Below are 25,420 nucleotides of genomic sequence, written 5' to 3'. Positions count from 1 at the left end.
AAAGTGTTGTTGACAGTGCATCCCCTTGTGTTAGACCTTCATTAATGTTAAACTCATCGGACAGTTGATTTTGGATCCTTACTTTTGCTTTAGTGTTGGTTAGGCATAGTTTTACTAATCTGATTAGTTTTTTGGGTACATTTAACTTTTGCATTGCGCTATATAATTCCTTTCTAATTATTGAGTCATACGCTTGTTTGAAATCTACAAATAGATGATGTAGTTCGGTATTCCGCTCGTAGAATTTTTCCAGCGTTTGCCTTACTGTAAATATTTGGTCTATAGTTGACCTGCCTTTCCTGAATCCTCCTTGATAATCCCCTGTTGTTTGTTCCATTATATTATTTAGTCTTCCTTCCAATATTTTACTAAATATTTTGTATCCAACATTTAGTAGTGATATTCTCCGGTGATTATTGCAATCTAGCTTATCTCCCTTCTTATGTATAGGGCATATCACGGCAATTTTCCATTGTTCCGGCATTATTTCTGTGGTCCATATTTCTAGTATTAAGTTTGATATTTCACTCTGTATTCTATGTCCTCCATATTTTAACATTTCTACAGTTATTGTGTCGCATCCTGGGGCTTTGTTATTTTTCATTTTTTTTATTACCTCTTTTATTTCTGCTTCTGTTGGTGCATATTGGTCTATTTCAGTCTCTCCTACTAATCTTGGCTCTTCTATTTCGTAACGTTGATTTTGTTTATTCAACAGTTCATTAAAATGTTCTCTCCACCGTTTTAGCACTCCTTTTTCGTCTGCTATTAAGACCCCATTTTTGTCTTTGCATAATTTTGTTCTTGGTTGGAAACCTTTTTTTTCAAGATTTATTTCCTTATAAAATAGTTTTATTTCACGTTTTTGTTCATGTTCTTCTAGCCTTTCAATCTTATCTTTATTGTGTTTCCTCTTTTTAAATCTTAGATGTTTTTTTAATTGTCGTCTTCTTGTAGTATATTCCTCTTTGGTTTCTTCCGTACTGTTGTTCAGCATTTTAAGCCTAGCTTGGTTTTTTTGTTCCATTAGTCTCTGGCAGTCTTTGTCATACCATATTTTTTGGCTAGGTTCTTTGCTTTCCCCCACTACTTCTTTTGCAGCTGCTATCACTGCTTCTTTTAAGACATTCCATTTATCTTCGATATTTCTGACCTGATTTTCATTTACTTGATCATATTGTTCAATTATGTTCTCTATTTTCGTTTCATATCTTGCTCTCTTTTCTTCATTAGAGGCCAATATATCTGAAGCGTATTTGATCTTTTTTTCACCTTTCTCTGTTTCTTTGGCGGTAATTTTTTGTTTATATTTAATTAGCACAAGGTGGTGATCGGAGCTGCTGTTTGCCCCTCTATGACTTCTCACATCTGAAATGTCTGAAGCATGTCTGGCGTCTATTAAGACGTGGTCGATCTGGTTTCTTGTTTTCATGTCGGGAGAAACCCATGTTTCTTTGTGGATATTTTTATGTGGAAATTTTGTACTGCTTATCACCATTTTTTTGTCTGTTGCAAAATCTATGATTCTTTGCCCGTTGTCATTACTTATTTCGTGCAGGCTATGTGCACCTATTGTTCCCTGATATAATTCCTCTCTTCCTATTTTTGCGTTTAAATCTCCTAAAAGTATTTTAACGCTATAATTGTTTATATTTGACACTTCTTGGTCTAATCTGGCATAAAAATTTTCTTTTTCTTCTGCTTCTTTGTCCTCTGTAGGTGCGTGCACATTAATGAAATTAATATCAAAGAACTTGCCTTTCATTTTCAGAATAGCTATCCTTTCATTTATATTAGTAAAGCTTTTTACCGCATGTTTGTATCTTTCACTTATTATGAAGCCCATCCCACCTTGTCCACCTCTTGAATTACCATGACATATTAGATATTTTCCATATTCCCAGATATCTTCGGTCTTCCATCTCATTTCCTGCAACGCTAAAATATCTATTTTGTAGGTTTTTATTTGTTCAATAAGGTTTTGTAGTTCTCCTATTTCTCCCAATGTTCTTATATTCCAAGTTCCAATTAAAACTTTTCCCTTTTTCTTATTTTTCTTTTTCCTGTTGTACTTATTCACCTTTTTGTTTGTTTTATCCTGTTTTCTAGTCTCTTCCGTACATTCAATCTCTATGTCGCTATCGTGGCCACTTTTTATTTCAGCCTTACTTGTTGAATTTTGATTTTTTGCCTTAATTTGACTAGAGCTGGGAAAATCCCCCGATGTGCCCCCAGCGGTCACCCGATGATGACGCTCCTGTCCAATACTCTTTGCTCTATGATTGCCCTGACTTTCCCTAACATTACAAGTATGAGGAGTTCTATCTTGGTTTATTATTGCAGTTTGCTCGTTTTTCTGACCTACCTTTACAATTCTGTTATCTTTACCCCTATTCTTAAAATTAAAGTCTACATCACTATTAAAAACAAAATCAAAATTATCAAATGTTCTCATAAAAAAATCATCATTTTTCTTATTGTACCTATAACTATTACTATTTTCACCCTCAATGCGGACGCCGTCGCCATAATAATGATTAACCACCTTAACGTTACTGTTACTACTATTAAGTACGCTGCAGGCGTCCGCACCGACAGTGAGTATTTCTTTCTCTCTTCGGTTTTCGGTAGTGTCTTCTTCCATTGCTGTTTTCGTCCTATTTTCTTTTTTCTTTGACTCTGTCCAACTTGCTTTAGTTACTTGTTTTTTGAGTACGCTGTTTTCGTTATTTTCGTTGATCTTTCTGTAGTAGAGCCCATTGATAACTCTTCCTCGGAGAGGGATCTATCACCATATTTTCTAGCTCCATTCTTCTTCTGATCTTCTATAACTATAGCTTCATTCTCTTGCGATAGGGTTTGCAATTGACTCAAAGTGAATAATTCGCCATTTAGGAGCAATTTGTTATAACGAATGCCTGCATTTTGACCTTTCTCTCTTGCTTCTTTTTGATATTTGCGAAGTTCATTTCTTTGAATTTGTATGTGTTTTGGATAGTCTTCATTTATGAATATGTCTGTACCTTTTAATTTCTTTGTTTCTTTAAGGACCTCGTTTTTTTTGCTCCAATTTTTGAATTCTATGAGGATCGGTCTTTTCTTATTAACAGTTTTGATACCAAGTCTTCGTATCTCTATAATGTCCTGATCTGTATTTAGTTCTACTTGCAATTTTCTTGATATTTCTGAAATCTTATGCTTGATTTGCGTTTCGTCTTCATTTTCGATCTCTTCTATTCCTTGGATGATCAGATTCTTTTTTCTTACTTCTCTTTCTAATACTTCTACCCTTCTTTCTTGAATTTGCAATATTGTTTGAAGTTCTTGATTCTTTTCTTTTAACTCTATATTTTCTTCTGTTAGTTCTGCCAATTCTCTAGTGATTGTGTCGATTTTGTCTTCCATTCTCATGTTTTGTTTTTCCAGTAGGTCTAACTTTAATAGTTTTTCAAGGATCGCATCAATTTTCTGTTCCATATTTTTACTACGGTGGATTTTAGTGTATGGTCACCTTTATTATAGCAGACCGTAATTACTGTTTTAAACAAAAACGTTACTTACAATGCAAAAAGTTAATGTATTAAAATTGGTTATACTAAAAACTTTTACTTTAGTTTTAAGGAATAATTTACTAATTTTGAACTTTTCCTTTTATTAGAAGAATAGAATGATATTTTTGAAATCTTTCTTCTCAAACTCTTCTTTGCATCTATTGGTATATGGTAGACAGTTCTTCAGTTTAAATAAAAAGTGTACGTACCCAAATTCACAATTTTTCTGAGAGAGCACTTTCAAACCAACTTGCTTGTAACAGGCGGCCACACACCATCCCTCTTAAAACCTACCAAATTTAATTTGCATATCTCAACCGGTTTTAGAGCAATAAATAAATATCCACAAGGAAGAACTTCCTGTAGTTGGCTGTATCCCATTAATTACAAGTGAAATTTAATAAAAAATTTTCTTCTTGGTAAAAGGTATATTAGTTTAAAAAGCCCTAAAGGGCTACAAACATATGAACAAAACGTTTTCACTCTGTAACAAAAGCATCATCAGTGTTACCTAAAATAAGTATAACCACATTAATGAAGCAAATGTTAAAGTTAAAATGATGACCAAGCTAAAAGGAAAGTTTGGTTATACTTATAAGAACATGGTGAGCCAACCAAAAATACAAAGGTCAAAGCCTTTCAAAAAACAGACAAAAGTCTTATATAAATAAAAACATCGAAAGATTTAAAGGATGGATAAAATTCCTAAGGATACGGCCCTAGGGCAACATATGACTCCCACACGTTGTAAGTGGGTCAAAAGGTAACTAGGTCATTCTGTTATAAGAGGTGGCAGGCAACTAATAGATGAGACTTCAAAAGCGAATCTGTCTGATGTCATGACGACAATTGTCAATGATTGAAGTTTTATGAAATTTTGGTTACGCATCTACTATATTTAAAGTTATTTATGGTACAAGCAATGAAAACAGCTAACATCAGTAGTTGGAATTATAAAATTACAAGAACTTAGTGCGAATAAATTATCTAAGATTTATAAAATAATGGGCGAATTTGAAATTCCAAAATCATCAATGAGGTGTATATAAATTGATGAAGTGAAGATAGGCAAACCAAAATACAGGTGGCATGTTTTGCTGTTTGTGTTAAAATTAGATAATTAATATTTGTGAACCAACACAAATGATGGTTGATAAAAAGGCTGCATAAAGATGAGACAAGTGAATAGGGGTTGTGATGTCAAATGCTGAGTGTGTGTTAGCTGTTATCATTGCTTGTACCATAAATAACTTTAAATTTAGTAGCTGCGTAACCAAAATTTCATAAAACTTCAATCATTGACAATTGTTCTGACATCAGACAGATTCGCTTTTGAAGTCTCATCTATTAGTTGCCTGCCACCTCTTATAACAGAATGACCTAGTTACCTTTTGACCCACTTACAACGTGTGGGAGTCATATGTTGCCCTAGGGCCGTATCCTTAGGAATTTTATCCATCCTTTGGATCTTTCGATGTTTTTATTTATATAAGACTTTTGTCTGTTTTTTGAAAGGCTTTGGCCTTTGTATTTTTTGGTTGGCTCACCATGTTCTTGTAAGTATAACCAAACTTTACTTTTAGCTTGGTCATCATTTTAACTTTAACATTTGTTTAAATAATGTGGTTATATTTATTTTAGGTAACACTGATGATGCTCTTGTTACAGAGCGAAAACGTTTTGTTCATATGTTTGTAGCCCTTTAGTAAACTAAAGTAGCCCTTTTTAAACTAATATACCTTTTACCAAGAAGAAAATTTTTCATTAAATTTCACCAATAAATAAATCGTCAGTTTGTAAGAAAAAATTCAACATCCCGTATCTCGGAAACGAAGCATTTGTGAACATATGTGTATAAAGCAAACGGCCATTATTTTTCATGCAGAATTACCCCTTAAAGTTTGTCGCACTTATTTAGAAACACCATGTATTGATGAATAACATGGCTAGTTGTTAAAGTACCTAACTTTTTTATTATCCCACATAAGCGAATGAATTAAAAAAGCAAAATGTTAAGAGAGCCTAAGGCTATAGTTCAGTTTTAATTTCAATATTTTATATATGCTAGAATATTCCACGGGGTGTTCCAAACTTTGAGGAAAAAACACACTATCATTGTTACACCCGGTATACAATGACTCTTACCTGTTTAGCAATAATGTTATCACACCGATATTCTTGAAGAACAAAGAACAAAGCTATAATATAATGGAAAAATCACTAAAATTGGACAACAGGTTTGGGAAATACGAGACAGCAAAAAAGTCCAATTTTTAAGGTGGTGCGTTAACTTTTATGTTTAGTGTATTATATTGATCTCAATATCAACCGTCGCGAATTCCTCAACCGGATTATAAATATGTCCAGTATGTTCTAGTAATATACAATAACAGATGCTCAAGAAAAGTTCGACACCAAAAATGAAGAAAAAGAAAAAAAAATTACTCTGTAGGGAAAAACAAAAAATGGAATAGAGTACTGAAAATAGAGAGTCAAGAGAAAAAGAAAATAGAGTCAGGGAATGTTGACCCACGAGAAATAAACACCATAAATAACGAAATTTCTAAAGCTATCGGATGAGACATAAGAAAATAACAGATCGAAGAAAATATAAAAACAAAAGCAAAGAAGCATTGGCAGAACAAATTCTAGAGCTTCAGCAGAGAAAAATGGTGTGGTCATTGAGACAATCAAACCAGGAGATCCAGTTTTATTGTCACAAATCCAAATATTTTTTAATCTATGTATAGTCGAACCCGCTTATTGGAATAGCCTTCGTGCCAACCAAAAGTATTCCTTTAACCAGGATATTCTAATAACCGATCATTGGTGGCTAGTAGAAACTTTACGGGACCTCAAATTTATATTCCTTAAAGCGGGATATTCCTTTAACAGGTATTCTAATAAGCGGGTTCGCCTATATAACGAAAATATAACGTGAGAAATATGTACAGGGTGTAACAAAAATACAGGTCATAAATTAAATCACATATTATGGGACCAAAAATAGTTCTAATGAACCTAACTTACCTTAGTACAAATATGCACATAAAAAAAGTTACAGCCCTTTGAAGTTACAAAATGAAAATTGATTTTTTCGAATATATCGAAAACTATTGGAGATTTTTTATTGAAAATGGACATGTGGCAGTCTTATGGCAGGAACATCTTAAAGAAAAATTATAGTGAAATTTGTGCACCCCATTAAAATTTTATGGGGATTTTGTTCCCTTAAACCTCCCCAAACTTTTGTGTACGTTTCAATTAAATTATTATTGTGGTACCATTAGTTAAATTCAATATTATTAAAACTTTTTTGCCTCTTAGTATTTTTTCGATAAGGCAGTTTTTATCGAGTTGAGGCTTATTTTTCAATATGTTTACATAAAAATTTTATGGGGGTTTTATTCTTTTAAACCCCCAAATGTTTGTGTACGTTCCAATTAAAATATTACGGCGGTACCATCAGTTAAACACAGTGTTTTTAAAACTTTTTTGCCTTTTTGTATTTTTTCGAAAAGGCACCTTTTATCGAGATGTGACTTCTTTTTTAATATGGTTCAAAATATCCCTAAAAATGTAAATCATAAAAATAAATGTTCGTATATTATTACCAAGTCTCCATAATCGTACTTAACCATATACGAGTACAAATATGTGGTGAATTTGACAAATATTCGAAATATCTCGATAAAAACTGACTTTTCGAAAAAATACTAAGAGGCAAAAAAGTTTCAAAAACATTGTGTTTAACTAATGGTACTACAATAATAATTTAATTGGAATGTACACAAAAGTTTGGGGGGGTTTAAAGGAACAAAATCCCCATAAAAATTTTTATGGGGTGTCTAAATTTCACTATAATTTTTTCAAGATGCTACTGCCATAAGAATGCCACATGTCCATTTTCAATAAAAAATCTTTAACAGTTTTCGATACATTCGAAAAAATCGATTTTCATTTTGTAACTTAAAAGGGCTGTAACTTTTTTTATGTGCACATTTGTACTAAGGTAAGTTAGGTTCAATCGAATTATTTTTGGTCCCACAATATGTGATTAAATTTGTGACCTGTATTTTTGTTACACCCTGTATATTTGGGAACAACAATCAACAAGAGTGGGCGCACCGAAAAAGAGATACAGCAAAGGTTCGTGAAAGGATAAAGGGTGATTGGATGCCTAAACCCGATGCTAGAACTATCTAAGCAAAGAAAAAATCTCAACTTTAACTTCATCTCTAAAAGTATAGTGCTCTATGGATACGAAACATGGCAACTTACTAAATCCCTGGAACGACGCCTACTCGCATTGGAAATGGACTTCTGGAGAAGATTGACTAGAAAATCAAGGCCTGAAAGAATACAAAATGACCAAATCAGAAATATAATGGGAGTCAAGTCAACCATCATAGACGGAATTCAAAGGAGACAACTGGTATGGTCATGTAGAAAGAATGGACGACAACAGGCTGCTAAAACAAATTTTAAAATGGACACCAAGAAAAAGAAGGAAGAGAGGAAGGCCGAAACTATCCTCTAGTGGGAGCACGCAAAATAGAATTCTATTTTGCTGACGTCACAAAACGAATTTCACAATGCGAGAATCGACGGTTGCTAGGCAACGTGACGTCGCTAAAATAGAATTCTATTTTTCGTGCTCCCACTACTGGCTAGGCGGCATTCGGGAGGCAATATCAGAAAGGAACCTCCACCATGGCGAATGGAACAACCGACGAAGCTGGAAACTGGGAACCGTAAGGCCAAGAACCCTATAAATAACCGGGATAATAACGAAAATATGCCAAATACTTAAATGGAAAAATTTGATTACAATCCTCCTTCATAAAAAATGAGATAAATTAGATCACCTATACCTACTGGCAAACAAATTGGAAGTAAAACTCAATATCTGTATTAATTAACTCAATAAAACCCGTTATAGTCCAGAGAAATAAGGATTTTCTCAGGACACTCAAAGATCCAGGTAGTTGACTACTTTTTTAGTTATTGTAGACCTATAGAAAGAAAACCTACCTGTTTCCTGCCTAGGGTTTGCGTCCGTTTTTTAATTATTAACAATTTAGTGCAAAAAACGCGATTTTTTCGATTTTTTGCACCCCATTAAAAAGCTAAATAGTTGACATCAAATTACAAAAATTTGATTTTATAGAATATTGAAAAAGCTTCAAAATACCGATTTTTGAATGTTAAAAGTCAATTTGTTGCTTCGCAAATTGCAAAATAAATGAAAATCGATATTTGTTAATAACATTTACTAAATGTAACTTACAATTTTAGCGTTGGGTAATTTGGTACTTAACAAAACCTCAAAATTTGAGATCGATCCATTAATTAGTTTAAAAGTTATTTTATTTGTTTATCCCAGAGATCTTTATTTTGCAATAACATAAGACAGGAGATAATGCACATAGGGCAATTCTGAGTATACCAAATTAAAGTAGAAGAGTGATTGTATCAAAATGTATTAAAAAAAGATAAAAAGTAATTAATTAAGTCAAAAATTATAATGCCAAATTTTTGAAATTTTGTAGTTTATAAACATTTAGAATAACTTTAAAAATATTGTCCGTAGAAACAATCTTTTTATATATTCGAAAATCTACATACACATTTTAACACAAATTATCAAATCAAAAAAATTTAGCCTGGGTTCATTTGGGACAAAGTTATCCAAGTATTTTTTAATTCACAGCTAATTTGTTTATATTTAAGGAATCTCATTGATGCCATTTTGAAGAATGGGATTTGTATTTTTTGTTAAAAAATTCGCATAAACATTGTACCTTTACAGCACCCTCTACGATTTTTCGAAAATGTAGTTCAAACGGTTACTAGGGGGAACCTACAAATCCACCGAGTTGAAATATTGAAAAAGCAATTTCAAACTAATACAATTTTCTGTATCTCCGGTTCAACTAAATGGATTGTGATCTTTATTTTTTTAATATGTATGTAATTTCTACGTACATTAAAAATATGCAATTTTTTTATAAATTTATTAATTAATATACAGTCTAATTTGTTTAAACAATTCTTGAAAAAATATTTTTTTTACAAAAATCTATTTTTTAATCATAGTATCATTAATGATCATAGAAAAAGTTAAAGTACACTTTAATAAATAAATTATTTTTATTAGATAATTATTTATTGAAGATAATTTATTTATTAAAGTATACCTTAACTTTTTTTATGATTAATAATGATGGTATGATTAAAATCATAGATTTTTGGAAAAAAATTATTTTTCCAGAAATTGTTTAAACAAATTAGACAAACAAATTAGTTCTATATTAATTAATAAATGTCAAGACAAATTGCATATTTGTAATGAAATACCACGACTAGTCACCAATTGAACTATATTTTTAAAAATTCGTATAAAATACCAGCTTTTCGAATATGTAAAATGATTTTTTCTACGGACAATATTTTTAAAGTTATTCTAAAAAAAATTTCAAAAATTTGGCATTGGGATTTTTGACTATATTAGAAAATTTCTTATCTTTTTTTAGTACTACATATGTATTTGATAGTGTCACTTTTCTACTTTCATTTGGCATACGCAGAATTACCCTATGTTCATTATTTTCTGTCTTATGTTATTGCAAAATAAAGGTCTCTGGGATAAACAAATAGAATAACTTTTAAACAAATAACGATTTTCACTTAATTTGCAGTTTGCGTAGCAACAAATTAACTTTTTAACTTTAAAAAATCGGCATTTTGAAGGGTTTTCAATGTTCTAAAAAATTAAATTTTGTAATTTTATGTCAACTATTTAGCTTTTGAATGGGGTGCGAAAGAAAAAATCGAGATTTTGGCACTAAATTGTTAATAATTAAAAAACGGACACGAACTCTAGGCAAGAAACAGGTAGGTTTTCTTCCTATAGGTCCACAATAACTAAAAAAGTAGTCAGCTACTTGGATCTTTGAGTGTCCCGAACATGGTCTATTTCTAGCTTATTTCCCTGGAGTATTAGAAGAACAGGCAAGTTTTCAATCAGGCCACAGAACAATAATTGACTATCTGTAGTACCTGAAAACTTTAGTCGGAAAGTCAATCTATTATGTTATTAACGGTCGTAGAAAAAAAAATAAACTTATAAATATTTTGTATTTTTTATATTATGTCCAAAAAATAAACTGTAATTATGAATTGCCTAATAAAAATACAATATAACTGAATATAGCAGACAGAAGTTTTTGATTTAGGTACCTACTAATCAAAAACTTCTACACACATTCCGCCAAAGTTTCTCATAAATCCTTCAGCACAAGAATTATCCATTAGATCAATATTTGTTCTCAACTTTGGGGTGATAATTTTAACGTCTTCAGGAAGAAGTTTCTTATTAGCAACACCTTCGTCGGAATTATTTTTGATTATGGTTTGAACTGGCTTTATCTGCCCAATCCTAATCCGCCTGAGTTCGTGGTTGGGGAAGACTTCTGTCTGGATATTGCTATGTTCTCTTCTTGAAGTGAAGGCTGGAAGAAACAAATTCGTTAACGTTAGTACCTATTTAAAAAGTGTGACTAAATAGTAAAAATTTGTAATAAAATACTCTTTGGTAGTAGGGGATATCACATAAATAACTCAGGATTACTAGCAAATAGCAGAAGATAGGCACTAGGGACCCAATAAACATTGCAGGACTTGGGTCCTGCAGGACTTCCTTGGAAAAATTGGGACCTTGCAGTGACTTTAAAAATGATTAACGATAATGTGTGTATGTATGTAACCCATTGTCCTTCCTGTAAGCATGGTGGTCGAACAATTTTCCCATTTCTGCCTGTTTTTCGTGATGTAACTCATCTGTCTAAAGCTCATATTTGCTTCTGCTTGGGTACTTCTAATCCAAGTTTCCTTTGGCCATCCTTGTTTTCTTCTTCCTTGTGTGTTCCAATGTAAGACTTTCTTTTGAATTCCGTTTCCGCTTTTTCTAAAAGTATGTCCCAGCCGTCCAAACTTCCGTTTGCATATTTGTTTTCCAATTTCCTCTTCTTCTGCTCGAGCTCAGCTCTCGGTTGGTTATAACTTCGGGCCACCATATCTTAAATATTCTTCTTAAACATCTATTTATGAAAACCTGGAGTTTATTTTCTATTGTTTTAGTAATTGTCCACGATGCTGCGTCATAGAGTAAGACTGGTTTAACCATTGATTTAAAGACTTTTATATTTTTGTATGGGTTGTCAGAGTGCTTGTACCAGTGGCGTAGCGTAGTTGGGGCGGCCCGCCCCGGGCGTCACTTATTAGGGGGCGGCCAAATTTAACAATAAATAATAAAAATATTTTGTAAATTTTTGAACCAATTTATATTTTTATCGTAACTACAAATTAGGACCGATTGAAAGGAGCACGGAATTTTTCATTATTTTTGTAATTTGTATGATATTTTGTAGCGACTGGCAACAACGTCTATACTGCCTTGTGGGAAACGTCTATACGATCCTGTACTTCGTGAACATCTTGCAAGGTCTAAAATATGTGGCAAAATTTCAATCACTTATATGTCACCACAAATACAAAACGAATTTATTGCCATTTTGGGAAATAATGTTCGCCAACATATCATCGAACAAATAAAAAAGGCTAAGTATTATTCAATTATATTTGACAGCACTCTAGATCTTTCTCATAAAGAACAAAAAAGCCAGAGTACTAAAAAAACCAGTATACATACACAGTAAATGTGCTCTTAGAATTTATCAACTTTTAAGTGGTTTTAAATTAGAAAAAATACCGAAGTTTTGCATCAAAATAATCCTTAAGGATTTATCTAATTGAAAATTATAAAGTTACAATAATAAATTTAATGGTTTAGTTGTAAAATTGCATTTAACACCAAAATGTAATTAGTTGTTGATAAAAAGAGACTTTTTCCACTTAAAAAGTTAATGTGTTTTGGTGACCAGTGGTGGAGTGTTCTTTGAATTCAACAAAGGATCTAATTGTTAAAACTTAAAAATGGCTGGAATATGTTATAAGTGTCAGACTTCATGTAATTATAAAGAAGTCAAAAATGAGATGTTTGGATGCCCATGTGATTTATGCAAAAGAGTAATTTGTAAATCTTGCTCTGGCTTATCAGCTTCTGAAGTAAGAGTTGTAGTTATGTCTAATAGAATAATGCCTTTCTTTTGCCCTTCATGTAGGGATGCTTTAAACATACCTGCCCTTATAAAAAAAGTTAATGATCTGGAATTAGAACTCCAAAATTTCTCATCAAGCCTTAATTGCAAAATCACAACTTTAGAGCAAAGGATACTAAGAATGGAGATTTACGAAGCTGATAAAGTAACTCAAAGTTCCAAATTAACTGTTTCAAATTCTGATCATGTGAAATCAACTGACACTGGTAATCATTATGAATCGTTTATAAGTGAACATAGTGAACGTCGTAAACGTGAAAATAACCTTATGTTGTTCAATGTTCACGAATCTGCCGAAGATTTAAAAACAGTTGAAGAATTACTTTCAGGTTTTACTGAAGTATCCATAAAAAAGTTGTTTCGTGTTGGAAAGCAAGGAAATAGGCCTCGACCAATTAAAGCAATTCTGGACAGTTCTGCTAGTGTTATTCGTGTACTAAAAAACCGAAGTCAATTACCTTCAAATATTAGAGTTAGCTCCGATCTTACTATCAGTCAGCGAAATTATTTAAATGAACTTAGGAAGGAACTGGAAATAAAAAAAAGTGCTGGTGAATCAAATCTGACTATTAAGTATGTACATGGAATTCCTAAAATTTTACCTATTAAAGAAAAAAACTAATCTGTAGGGATAAATCTAATTTAAATCATTCAAAGCTATCTGTTTATTTTCATAATGTGGGAGGCATGCGTACGAAGTTGATAGATTTTAGTCTAAGTATGTTCGAGTTATGATGTTATTATACTTGTTGAAACATGGTTGACAAATAGCTATTCTGATTCAGAATTGGGCTTGGATTCTGATTATAATATCTTTCGAGCAGATCGTGATAATTTTGATCATTTTAAAGATAAGGGAAGAGGTGGCGGTGTCCTTATAGCCGTTAAGAAAAAGTTTAACAGTTTTGCTCTATCTATACCTCATACTAAAGTTGAACAAATTTTTGTACTAGTTAATATTGGAACAGAGAAAGTTATTTTTGGCTCTGTGTACATACCGCCACGGTCTGATCATGAAATATACGAAGATCATTGTAATGTCCTTGATTTTATATTAATGAACAATAACTACTCTAAGGTTTTTATTTCTGGTGACTTTAATCTTCCGAATGTTATGTGGACAAACGATAATTTAGGAGTTAGTTTATTGAACTATCCACCAAATTCACCAGCTTTACATATGGTCAATTGCTATAGTTTTTACAACCTTTTTCAAAATAATTTTGTGTCCAATAGTAGAAATGTAATTTTAGACTTAATCTTTTCTAATTGTAACGAGTTGAGTGTTGTAAATGCTGCTGATTTAATTTTTCCTAACTCCCTTAACCACAATGGTGTAACATTTGATGTTAATATAATAAATAACAGTGATCCTTTAAAGTACGCAGAGTCATATTATGGTTTTTGAAAACGGTGATTATATTGGTATGAACTTTTTCTTGTCGGAAATAAATTGGGATTCACTAAAGGCTTTGAATATTAAAGACGCTGTGTCTAAATTTTACGATATTGTCAATCATGCAATAAATTCTTATGTTCCTAAAAAAGTATGTAAGACAAGTACATTTCCAATTTGGTTTAGCCCGGAGTTAAAACGACTAATAATAGAAAAGAAAAAATATCATAAAAAGTATAAGATGTTCAACAATTATGATGATTTTATTATTTTTCATAACTTACGATCTGAATGTAGTACACTGAGTAAAGATTGTTATAATTTATATGTTAGAGATTCTGAATTTAGAATTAATAATGACCCAGGAACTTTTTGGAAATATATAAACAGTCGCAAAAAAAATTATGATGTACCTTACCATTTATATTTAGGAGATGATCAAAGTAGTTCTGGGGAGGAAGCTGTGAATTTATTTGCCAAATTTTTTTCTACAGTGTTCACTGACCATATTACTACCCCCCCACAATATCAATTTGAAAATGCTGGTAACATGAGTTCATGCTCTTTTAACATAAATACTATTTTTGAGAGTATTCACAATTTGGCTCCTACACTAAATTTTGGCCCTGATGGCATTCCTAACTATCTATTAAAACAATGTGTTTGTACTATATCTAAGCCATTGTGTATACTCTTTAATAAATCTTTGCAAGAAGGGGTTTTCCCTGATTGCTGGAAACGAAGTTACGTAAAACCTATATTTAAATCTGGTTCAAAGTCAAATGTGGAAAACTACAGAGCAGTTTGTACTATATCAGCAATTCCAAAATTATTAGATTATTTAGTTACTAAGCAGCTTACTTGTGAATTCGGCAGTATTCTGGTGAATGAACAACACGGTTTTGTACAGGGTAAATCTACAGTAACTAATTTACTTCTTTATCAGAATGACATTGTTATTGCTTTGGAGAACAAATTACAAGTAGATTCCATCTATACTGATTTTTCTAAAGCATTCGATAAGGTCAATCATAATATCTTGCAAAACTTACAGCATACGGTGTTTCTGGAAGTCTCTTTGATTGGATGCAAAGTTACCTGACTAATCGAAGTTTAAGTGTAAAAATAGGATGTTTTCTTTCTAATGCTTTTACAGCTACATCTGGAGTACCGCAAGGTTCCCACTGTGGCCCTCTTCTATTTAATCTGTTCTTGAATGATGTTCACTCTATTTTTAAGGAAGTTAACTTTTTAATGTTTGCTGATGATGTTAAAATATATAAGACTGTCAATAATGAGGATAACATTTTTCAGCTTCAGTCACAAGTAAATGATTTTTATGAGTGGTGTGGTAGAAATGATATGGAACTTAATATTAATAAATGCTTTTTAATAACTTTTGCTAGATCCCATTCGCCTATTCACCATCAATATTTTATTAATAATACTCCTGTCACACGTGTGAACGAAATTCGGGATTTGGGTATAATATTTGATTGTAAATTAACATTTTACTCTCACATTGACCATATTGTTTCGAAAGCATTTAAGATGTTGGGTTTTGTATTGCGTTCATTAAAAGATTTGTCAATTCACACAATAAAAATCTTATATTGCAGTATCGTGAGATCAATTATTGAATATGGTTCTATTATCTGGTCACCTAGTTATGCATATCAAATCCTAAATATTGAAAAGGTTCAAAACAAATTTTTACGTTTCGCAGCTTTTAAGATGGGTTTAACAGTTAGAAATTATACTTATGATAATATATTAAAGAGATTAAATTTACAAACTCTTGAACGCAGAAGAGACATGTTGGATATTTGTTGTCTTCGCAAAATTATCTCTGGTGTTATTAACTCCGAAGAATTGATAAGTCTTGTATACTTTAATATACCTGCTAGATTGGCACGAAATCCACAAATATTCAGGGAACAACGACATGCTACAAATTATGGTCAATATGCACCAATTAGTAGATTGGCCCTGTATGGAAACAAGTTTAGTCATGTAATAGATCTGTTTGGTTCTTCAGTTTCCTCTATTAAACAAGAACTCGGGCGTCTTGAATTTTGAATTTAAAAAATTAAATAGATTTAACTGTTATAGTTAATTCAGTTGTTTTCATCATTTACAAATAATTTATATTCTTTTTTATTTTTTATGTTTGTGTTTTATAGTTGTAGTTTTACATGTATCTAAATTTTATATTTTCATTATTATGACAAAAGCTCTGCTTTATTGTATTTTGTATGTATTGGGTTTATCCCGTTAATAAATAAATAAATAAATAAATATAGATTTCATTGAAACTAAAGACAAAAGTGCTGAGGGAATTTTAAAGATGATTTTGGAAAAGATTCAAGCTGATGGCCTAGATATAAGCAACTGTAGATGCCAAGCATATGATAATGCTGCTGTTACGGCTGGAAAGGATTCAGGAGTTCAGCAAAGAATTCAAGAAATAAACCTTAAAGCTGAATTCGTACCTTGCTCAAATCATTCGTTAAACCTAGTTTGTTTACACGCTGCCTCAGTTGAGGTGGATTCAGTAACTTTTTTCGGCACTTCAGAACGTTGCTATTTTTTTTCTTTATCGACACATCGTTGGGAAGTTTTGATAGCAGCTACAGGCAAAAGTAAAAAGGGTTCAAGACACGCGGTGTAATGCAAGAAGCGATGCCGTAAATGTGACATGGCCTCATTACAAAGACATTCTCGTCACTTTGGAAAAACTGAGATGAAAGCAGGTGAAAAACTGAAGCAGGTGAAAGCTTAAACACTAGAACAGATGCAGGTGTTTTACTAGTTTCGATGCAGTCATTTTCCTTTCTTTGTTTTTTGGGCCTGTGCTATGCGGTGCTACATGATGCAGAAAATATTTACAAATAAGAGGACTTGACATAATGTTGTGCGCTCACAATATTGACAAAGAAAAGAGAGGAATGGGCAAATGGCGCCGTAGGTTATACAAAAAATATGTGTGAAGAACTTGTAATTTCCATAAAACCTCGGAGCGCATAACAAGAAAGCATATTTTTAATGACGGAACTAGAGATGCAAACTTGTCTTGTGAAAATGAGTTGAGACGGAAGCTGTTTTCTTCGTTAGATAGATTATTGTAGAAATTCTTGAGTGTGTTCAACAGCTACAGAATGTAACGGATAAGTTTGCTTATCTAACGCTGCTATATTATTAGATCCAGACAACACTGAATGTAATCTAGACTACCCATCTGACGAAATTGGCGTGCAGGATTTCAAGCTGGAAAGACTTCGACTGCGGATTTTCGTTGCTGCTACAGGCAATGAAAATAAGTTGATTAATGCAGACTCACTTGAATTATTTAAATTTATTGTTAAATCAAAGCTGGAAGATACTCTGCTCAATATTTTAATAATGTTCCGAATATCTTTAACAGTTTCTATAAGCAATGCCAGCTGTGAGAGAAGTTTTTGAAAATTGAAATTGATTAAAAAATATTTAAGATCGACAATGAGTACTCTAAGACTAACTAATTTGGCTATTCTGTCTATTGAGCAAGAGATGTGTGATGCGATAGACATTGACGGTGCAATAAAAGACTTTGCTCTTCAAAAAGTAGAAGTATAAATTTTTAATTGAAGACGGAAGTTTTGTTTTTAATTCCAACAAATACTCATATTACTTTGCAATAAAAATAAAAATATAACAATATATCGTTCTACAGAGAGGTCCTAAATTATGGAATAAATTCATTTTCTCTAAAATGGACGACTATAGAGAAAAATCCGGAAACATGTCGATTTTTGTTCTTAAATTACAACTTTTTGACATATATTTCATACTAGTGATGTCATCCATCTGAGCGTGATGACGTAATCGATGATTTTTTTAAATGGGAATAGGGGTTGTGTGGCACCTCATTTTAAAGGGCGTTCAATGCTCTATTCAGTAATACAAACATTAATATCATTATTTATACAGGGTGACCAAAAAAATAATTTTTGAAATAAATTAATTGACGAAAAAAGAAGAATGTATGCAATTTATTTAACTCAAAATACATTATAGTGCTGTCAGCAAATACAAAAAAAATGTTTATTTGACAAATAAACATTTCTTTTCGCTTAAATTAAATCACAAACAGCCTCCCACCTACCACTTGGCAGTTTGAACATTTAATTTAAGCGAAAAGCAAGGTTTATTTGCCAAATAAACATTTTTTTCTATTTTGTGACAGCGATAGAATGTATTTTGAGTTAAATAAATTGCATTAATTCTTCTTTTTTCGTCAATTAATTTATTTCAAAAATTATTTTTTTGGTCACCCTGTATAAATAATGATATTAATGTTTGTATTATTGAATAGAGCATTGAACGCCCTTTCCAATGAGGTGCCACACGACCCCTATTCCTATTTAAAAAAATCATCGATTACGTCATCATGCTCAGATGGATGACGTCACTAGTATGAAATATATGCCAAAAAGTTGTAATTTAAAAACAAAAATCGACCTGTTTCAGGATTTTTCTCTATAGTCGTCCATTTTAGAGAAAATGAATTTATTCCATAATTTAGGACTTCTCTGTATACTAAATTTACAATCAAGATTCAGTAGAAATAAACAAACCAAGACACGTTAAATTCTACTAGAAGCACTCCCGAATCATAATTTACAATGTATAAACTTTGGAAATCATGATTTGGGATTATGATTCGGCAGTGCTCCTAGTAGCATTTAGCGTGTCTTGGTTTGTTTATTTCTACTGCATCTTGATTGTAAATTTAGTATAGTTCTAATTAAAAATTGATTTTATTTAATCTTGTCGATAGTCAAGGTGTACCTAACCTTAAGTGATAGCTACCTAAGTTATATCAATGTATCTAATTGGTTAAAGTAATAGAATTTTTGTATTAATAAACGTGATTGTAAAACTTAGATAAACTTTTTTATTTAAAATCTAACCTATATAATACAAAATAAAGATGACTGTTCTCGCCGAAAAGTTCTATATAATTAATGTATGTAATGTATAGTACACATTAAATTAAAATACTTAACAAGAGTGCGGCAAAATTGTCTTCGCGCCCCGGGCAGCCGACACTCACGCTACGCCACTGGCTTGTACGCCATATCTTGTTTAATCTTGCGAAAGTGCTCCTGGCCTTATTTATTCTTTTGTCGACGTCTCTGAGTACTGCATTCTTTTTCGACATAGTACTTCCTAGATAGTTAAACTCGTCTATTTCTTCTATAATTCCTTCTCTTACTCTTAGTTGTATATTTTGTGTCGTATTCAAGCTCATCGATTTGGTCTTTCCTTTATTTATTTTTAAACCGACTTTGCCCGCTTCTTTTTCTAATGCCGCGTCCGCATTGGTAAATTTTTCATTTGTACCAGCTGTTCGTCGCAAATATTTGCGTGCTCGAAGTAAATTGTGCTAGGTGGACGTGTTCGTCGCATAAATCGGACGCAAGAATTTTCGACGCATACAACGCACGCGTTCCATCGATTATCGCTTTCGAGCGAAGACAAAACGATTTGAGCACCGCGTCCTCACTGGTAAAAATTTGCTACTCAAATTCTTGCGACGCAAATTCTTGCGATAAACCATTAGTTCAATACCATGCTTCAATGCGGACGCGCCATAACGCTTCTATCTTTTCCTGCATGTTCCCTGCTTTGCGACAGTAAGCATATCTACAAAATCTAGATCTTATAGGTTTTCCGTTAAACCCCATTGTATTCCTCCCTTCTTGTTATTTAATGCTTTCCTCATTACGTCATCTAATAAAATGGAGGACAATAGTGGCGATAGTATACATCCATGTTTAACCCCTGTCTCTAAATAAACTTAAAAACAACCTGCTAGTTTTCACAATCATATACTTGTCAGGATGACACGTTCCACAATTAAAATCACGTTCCACAATTAAAACTTCCCCTGTTCCAGTGTTCCCGTACATCAAAGTTTGTCCAACTAGGCACCGTTAAGCTTTTAACAAATTTTCAGCTCGCTATTAATAAACTTTATTTTGGTACGCGGGATCCAGGCCTAGAACAGATTGCATACTAAACACAAAAAAAAATTATTTATAGAAGTGAATGTAGCATTTAGATCTTGATGACAATCTTTAGCTCGTTATTTTTAAAGGAATATAAAATAATATAAAAAGAAATAGTTATACTAACACATAAAACAAAAAATTACAAATAAGTTACAAACGATTTATGTATTTTTGTATATTTCTACAGAAATAAAATATAAATATTTATTACTTAATAAAAAATATTTTATTATTAAAATTAATAAGAGTCTTTTTAGTGCAGTCACTGAGGTTTTCACCTCCGATTTCGTTGTACCTCCATAGATTTTCATGAAAATTGGTGAGTAATTAGAGGATACCTCAAGGAACAAAGGTGACATGATGCCTACTTGCGCTTTTACCCTGGGGGTGGATGCCACCCCTTCTCGAGGGTGAAAATTATTTTATTAAAAATAATACCTTAGGTCGATAGAGGGAAAAATTATAAGCAAAATTTGTTATATAAAGTTATTAAAATAAATCAACACTTTTTGAGTTATTAAAGACCAAAAATTTTATTTTTTCTTAAAAAATGCATGTTTTAAATCGTTTTTTCACGTATAAATCAAAAACTGTAATCTTTTACAAAAAAGTTGTTATTACTGAAATTAAAGATAATAGAAAGCTAAATATATTCCTCATATAAAGAACTAAACTAATGTTAGTTCAAAGTAAGTTATTGGCAATTGAATGTGTATTTTTTTCGACGAGTACTCAAATCTAAGTATTTAAGCTTAAATAACGGGAAAACGATGCAATCTATAAAATATTCCCGCTAAACATTTGTCAAAGTACTTCGAAATACCTATCCAATGAGCTTCAGAACAAGGTAATAGCGTCAATATTAAGTAAGTTATAATGAAAATAAAAGAACCTTTTCGAATTTTTTAGGAAAAAGTGGAAAATAAAACATACGCCATTTCCACAAAAATTAAAATTTATAGTAATCCTTAGAAAATTTTCTTTATATTAGCATAAGTAAATGTTTTAGATAATTTTGACCGGTTTAGAATGCGTATTTTTGAAAAAAGATATAATTTAAAAAAATCCTAATTTTAAAATTATTGTAATTTTCATATTCTTTTGATAATACTCCAAAAATACTCAATATACGTAAAAAATTATATATAACCAAATTTTAGTTTTTTCTGTGCCAAATATTTTACTTGTTTTATTATTTCTATAGGCTAAAAAATAACCGAGATAGAAACGTTTAAATCTTAAATTTTGCTGTGGGAACCATGCAACCGGGGCCATTTAACCTTTTATTAAAAAAAAGTAAGGGGTTTAAAAGATTAAGTTTAACGTGCTTAAATAACACTTGGAATTTACTTTCAAACAGTTTTTAGATGAACCTGATATAGTAAACACGAACGGAGTTAGTAAAAAAAACAATAACATTTTTTGGAAAAATTTTTAACAGATAAATTTTGAAAAAAATTTGGAGCATAAATTTTAACGCTATCAACATATTCGGGGGCTCATTTGATAGATATTTTTAAGTACTTTGCAAATCTTTAATAAGATTATGTTATAAAATGCATCAATGTCTCGTTATTTCAGCTTGAATACTTAGAGTTATTTACTCGCCGAAAACAATATACATTCAATTACCTATAACTCACTTTTATTTAACAATAAAAGGTTTTTTTACTAGGAAGTTTATTTAGTTTTTTATTAGCTTCAATTTTGATAATAATAACTTTTTTGTAAAAACTTACACTTTTTGAGTTATTGTTGAAAAATTGGTTAAAAACATGCTATTTTCTCAAGAAAAATTAAAATGTTTGATCTTTAATACCTTAAATAGTTTTGATTTATTTTAATAACTTTATATAACAAATTTTGCTTGAAATTTGTGCCTCTATCTAATTATGGGGTTATTTTTAATTAAATAATTTTCACCCCCGAGAAGGGGTGGCATCGACCCCCAGGATAAAAGCGCAAGTTGGCACCATGTCACCTTTGTTCCTTGAGATATCCTCTAACCACTCACCAATTTTCATGCAAATCGATGGAGGTTCAACGAACTCGGAGGTAATAGCTCATATCCACCTTCAGTGACTCCACTATTTCAGTTACTAATCATCGAAAACTTCCATGCATTCTCCATTGGCGTCTTTCTTATATCCTTTAGTACACGTATCTGGAACATCCACATTTACCCTCATTCCTAGACTGATATTTTTTGAAGCAGTAGGTTCTACAGGAGGAAGTCTCCTAGTAGCAATATCTTGGTCTGAATTGCCTTTATTTTTGGTTTGGACTGGTTTCCTCTGCCTGATTTCATCGTCGGGATAGACTATTTTATGGACGGTGCTGGGTTGTCTTCTTGGAGTTGGATCTAGAAGAGGCAAGTGTTAAAATTTAGCATTTGAAAAGCATGTGATGAGTTAAAGTGCAAATGTTTATGCTAAGTGATGTTTTAAAAGTCTTGTATAATAGACCAGGGCGCATCTGTAAAAATATTAGTACATTTGGGCGTTGAGAGGTGACTCAAATTTTTTTGCAGAAATTGCTTAAAAATAACTCAAATAATAATATTTGAGTTATCCTCCCTCTCAAAAAGGTCCGGAACATTGTTTAAATAATCAAAATGTCAAAAAATGAAGGAAAAATTCGATTTTCTTCTTTGTTTTTTGATTATAACTTTAAAAGTGTTCATTTTCGAGAAAAGTTGTACTAACATAAAAGTTGCGTAATTAAATTTCCTATAATATAAAATTCTTTAAAAATTTAAAAAATAGTCACCCTTGTTGCAAAATAGCAATAATTGCGAAAAAACCATCCAAAAACAAGTATTCGCATTTTAGGTTTTTCAACCATTTGTGCTACACTTAGGACCTTTATATTTCACACAGAAAAACTTTATGATATTATAAAACAATATTGTAAATTTCATTACGATCGGTTTAACAAATTTTGCAAAATAAATTTTGCAATCCAGCTTTCGCAAAAAAAATTCTGTTTTTGAAAATGTTACAGGACTGAAAATAAAGCAGATAGCAAGTTGAAATTTTATTTGTGTATAGAAGTGTACTGTACCTTTCATTTGCAATATTAAAATCGATTAACTACCGCGGCGTCAGAAATTTTTTTAAATAAACATTAATTATTGGTGCTACGCGCAGGAGAGCGGATAGTTTGCTCTGATTGGGCATTCCAATGACCTTTGAAATGATTGATACATTTTAATTTTTATTGCATTTCATTTGCAATTTGTTTATTGCAAAATAAAAACACATACTCTATCCTTTGAAATAACACTTTTTTTAGTAAAAACTTTCTTTGTTCATATATTTTAACTTAGAGAATAAAAGTTTATTATTTTTGAACATTGCAATTGTTTAAACAATATTTCACAAACAATAATAAAATTAGTTTGATTTTTGTGGAATTAAAATATTAAAATACAGTGGAACTTCGATAACTCGGATTAATCGGGACCGCGACCGATCCGGGTTATCGAAAATCCGAGATAGCCGGAGAATATGGTAAAAATTAATAAAATACGGTATACTTACAGATAAACTCCGTTAGAATTGAAATAACATGAAATATATTTATAAATATGCACAGTACCTACTCATTAAAATTACTAAAAAACACCAAACCCAAACGTAAGCAAATGGAAGCGAACAATACAAGACACACAATACTAAAGACCATTGTTTATAAAAGAATTTTTAAATAGTCTTTCCTAAACAATGCTGAAAGTTTGAAATAAAAAGGAATAGATACTACAGACAGGTGGCTGTTGTTTCTGCGGCGTGTGCTATGAGTCATTTTTAATATCGTATAGTTCAAATTACACACATAAGTACACATTATCTCTCAAATATTATATTACATACATTTTTATTGTTGAAAGGTGTGTCTGATAATTAACTATTTTGATTGGAAATAAGCCACAATTAAATTGAAAAATACAAAATATTGAAAATCAAAATGTTTATCTGATGAAAATCGGTCCGGGTTAGCCGGACTTCCGGGTTATCGGGGGCCGACTTATCGGGGTTCCACTGTACAACAAAATGTAGAGTAAGAAAATAATATATTAGATAAAGATTGGAAGAAATTTTGGTGGAAATCAACTTATGTGAATCGAACACCGCGTAGCACCAAAAATTAATGTTTATTTAAAAAATTTCCTGACGCCGTAATAATTAATCGACTTTAATTTTGCAAATTTCAAATTAAAGATACAGTACACTTCTATTAGCAAAAAAAATTCAACTTGCTATCTGCTTTATTTTCTTATCTATATCTGCTAGAGTAAGAAAATAATATATTAGATAAAGATTGGAAGAAATTTTGGTGGAAATCAACTTATGTGAATCGAACACCGCGTAGCACCAAAAATTAATGTTTATTTAAAAAATTTCCTGACGCCGTAATAATTAATCGACTTTAATTTTGCAAATTTCAAATTAAAGATACAGTACACTTCTATTAGCAAAAAAAATTCAACTTGCTATCTGCTTTATTTTCAGTCCTGCAACATTTTAAAAAAATGATATTTTTTTGCGAAAGCTGGATTGCAAAATTTATTTTGCAAAATCTATTAAACCGATCTTAATGAAATTTACAGTGTTGTTTAACTATATCATAAAGTTTTTCTGGGTAAAATACGAAGGTCCTAAGTTTAGCATAAATGGTTGAAAAACGTAAAATGCCAATACTTGTTTTTGTATGGATTTTTTCGCAATTATTGCTATTTTGCAACAAGGTTGACTATTTTTTAAATTATTAACCAAATCTATATTGTAGGAAATTTAATTACGCAACTTTTATGTCAGTTAAACTTTTCTCGGAAATGAACACTTTTAAAGTTATAATCAGAAAACGAAGAAAAAATCGAATTTTTCCTTCATTTTTTGACATTTTGATTATTTAAACAATGTTCCTGACCATTTTGAGTGGGAGGATAACTCAAATATTATTATTTGAGTTATTTTCAAGCAATTTCTGCAAAAAAATTTGAGTCACCTCTCAACGTCCATCTCAAAACAGATGCGCTCTGGACTATAAGCAGAAAGCTAATAAATGCGAAAATGTTAAGCTATTTTCCTGCCACGTGGAAAATTATAAGCGTTATAATTATTATAAAACCTTGAAACCTCTGAAAATTGTTTAACCTACGCGTATTTTTTCGGACCGACTTCCGTAATCCGGGAAATCTGGTATCTCCGGGAAAATCTTGGAAAGCATCTTTGA

At 31.5% G+C, this 25,420-nt stretch overlaps 1 protein-coding gene across 3 annotated transcripts in view; it reads right to left on the bottom strand.

Moving 5' to 3' along the window:
• Positions 1-10,677: 10,677 nt before the first annotated feature.
• Positions 10,678-25,420, bottom strand: part of LOC114340297 (uncharacterized) — a 35,764-nt gene continuing 21,021 nt past the window's right edge. For 2 of the 3 annotated variants that reach the window (XM_028291034.2, XM_028291035.2), the window contains exon 2: positions 20,332-22,547. In XM_028291034.2, the coding sequence (XP_028146835.1) occupies positions 22,285-22,547 (263 nt within the window). In that variant the 3' untranslated portion in view covers positions 20,332-22,284. Of the gene's footprint in view, positions 11,066-20,331; positions 22,548-25,420 lie in introns of those variants that run through there. The other variant, XM_028291033.2, reaches the window with a different exon arrangement.

This window comes from Diabrotica virgifera, chromosome 2, assembly GCF_917563875.1.
Source record: "Diabrotica virgifera virgifera chromosome 2, PGI_DIABVI_V3a".
NCBI classification, from domain to species: domain Eukaryota; kingdom Metazoa; phylum Arthropoda; class Insecta; order Coleoptera; family Chrysomelidae; genus Diabrotica; species Diabrotica virgifera.
The sequence above is the reverse complement of the archived record's forward strand: the minus strand, read 5'-3'. Positions and strand labels throughout refer to the sequence as shown.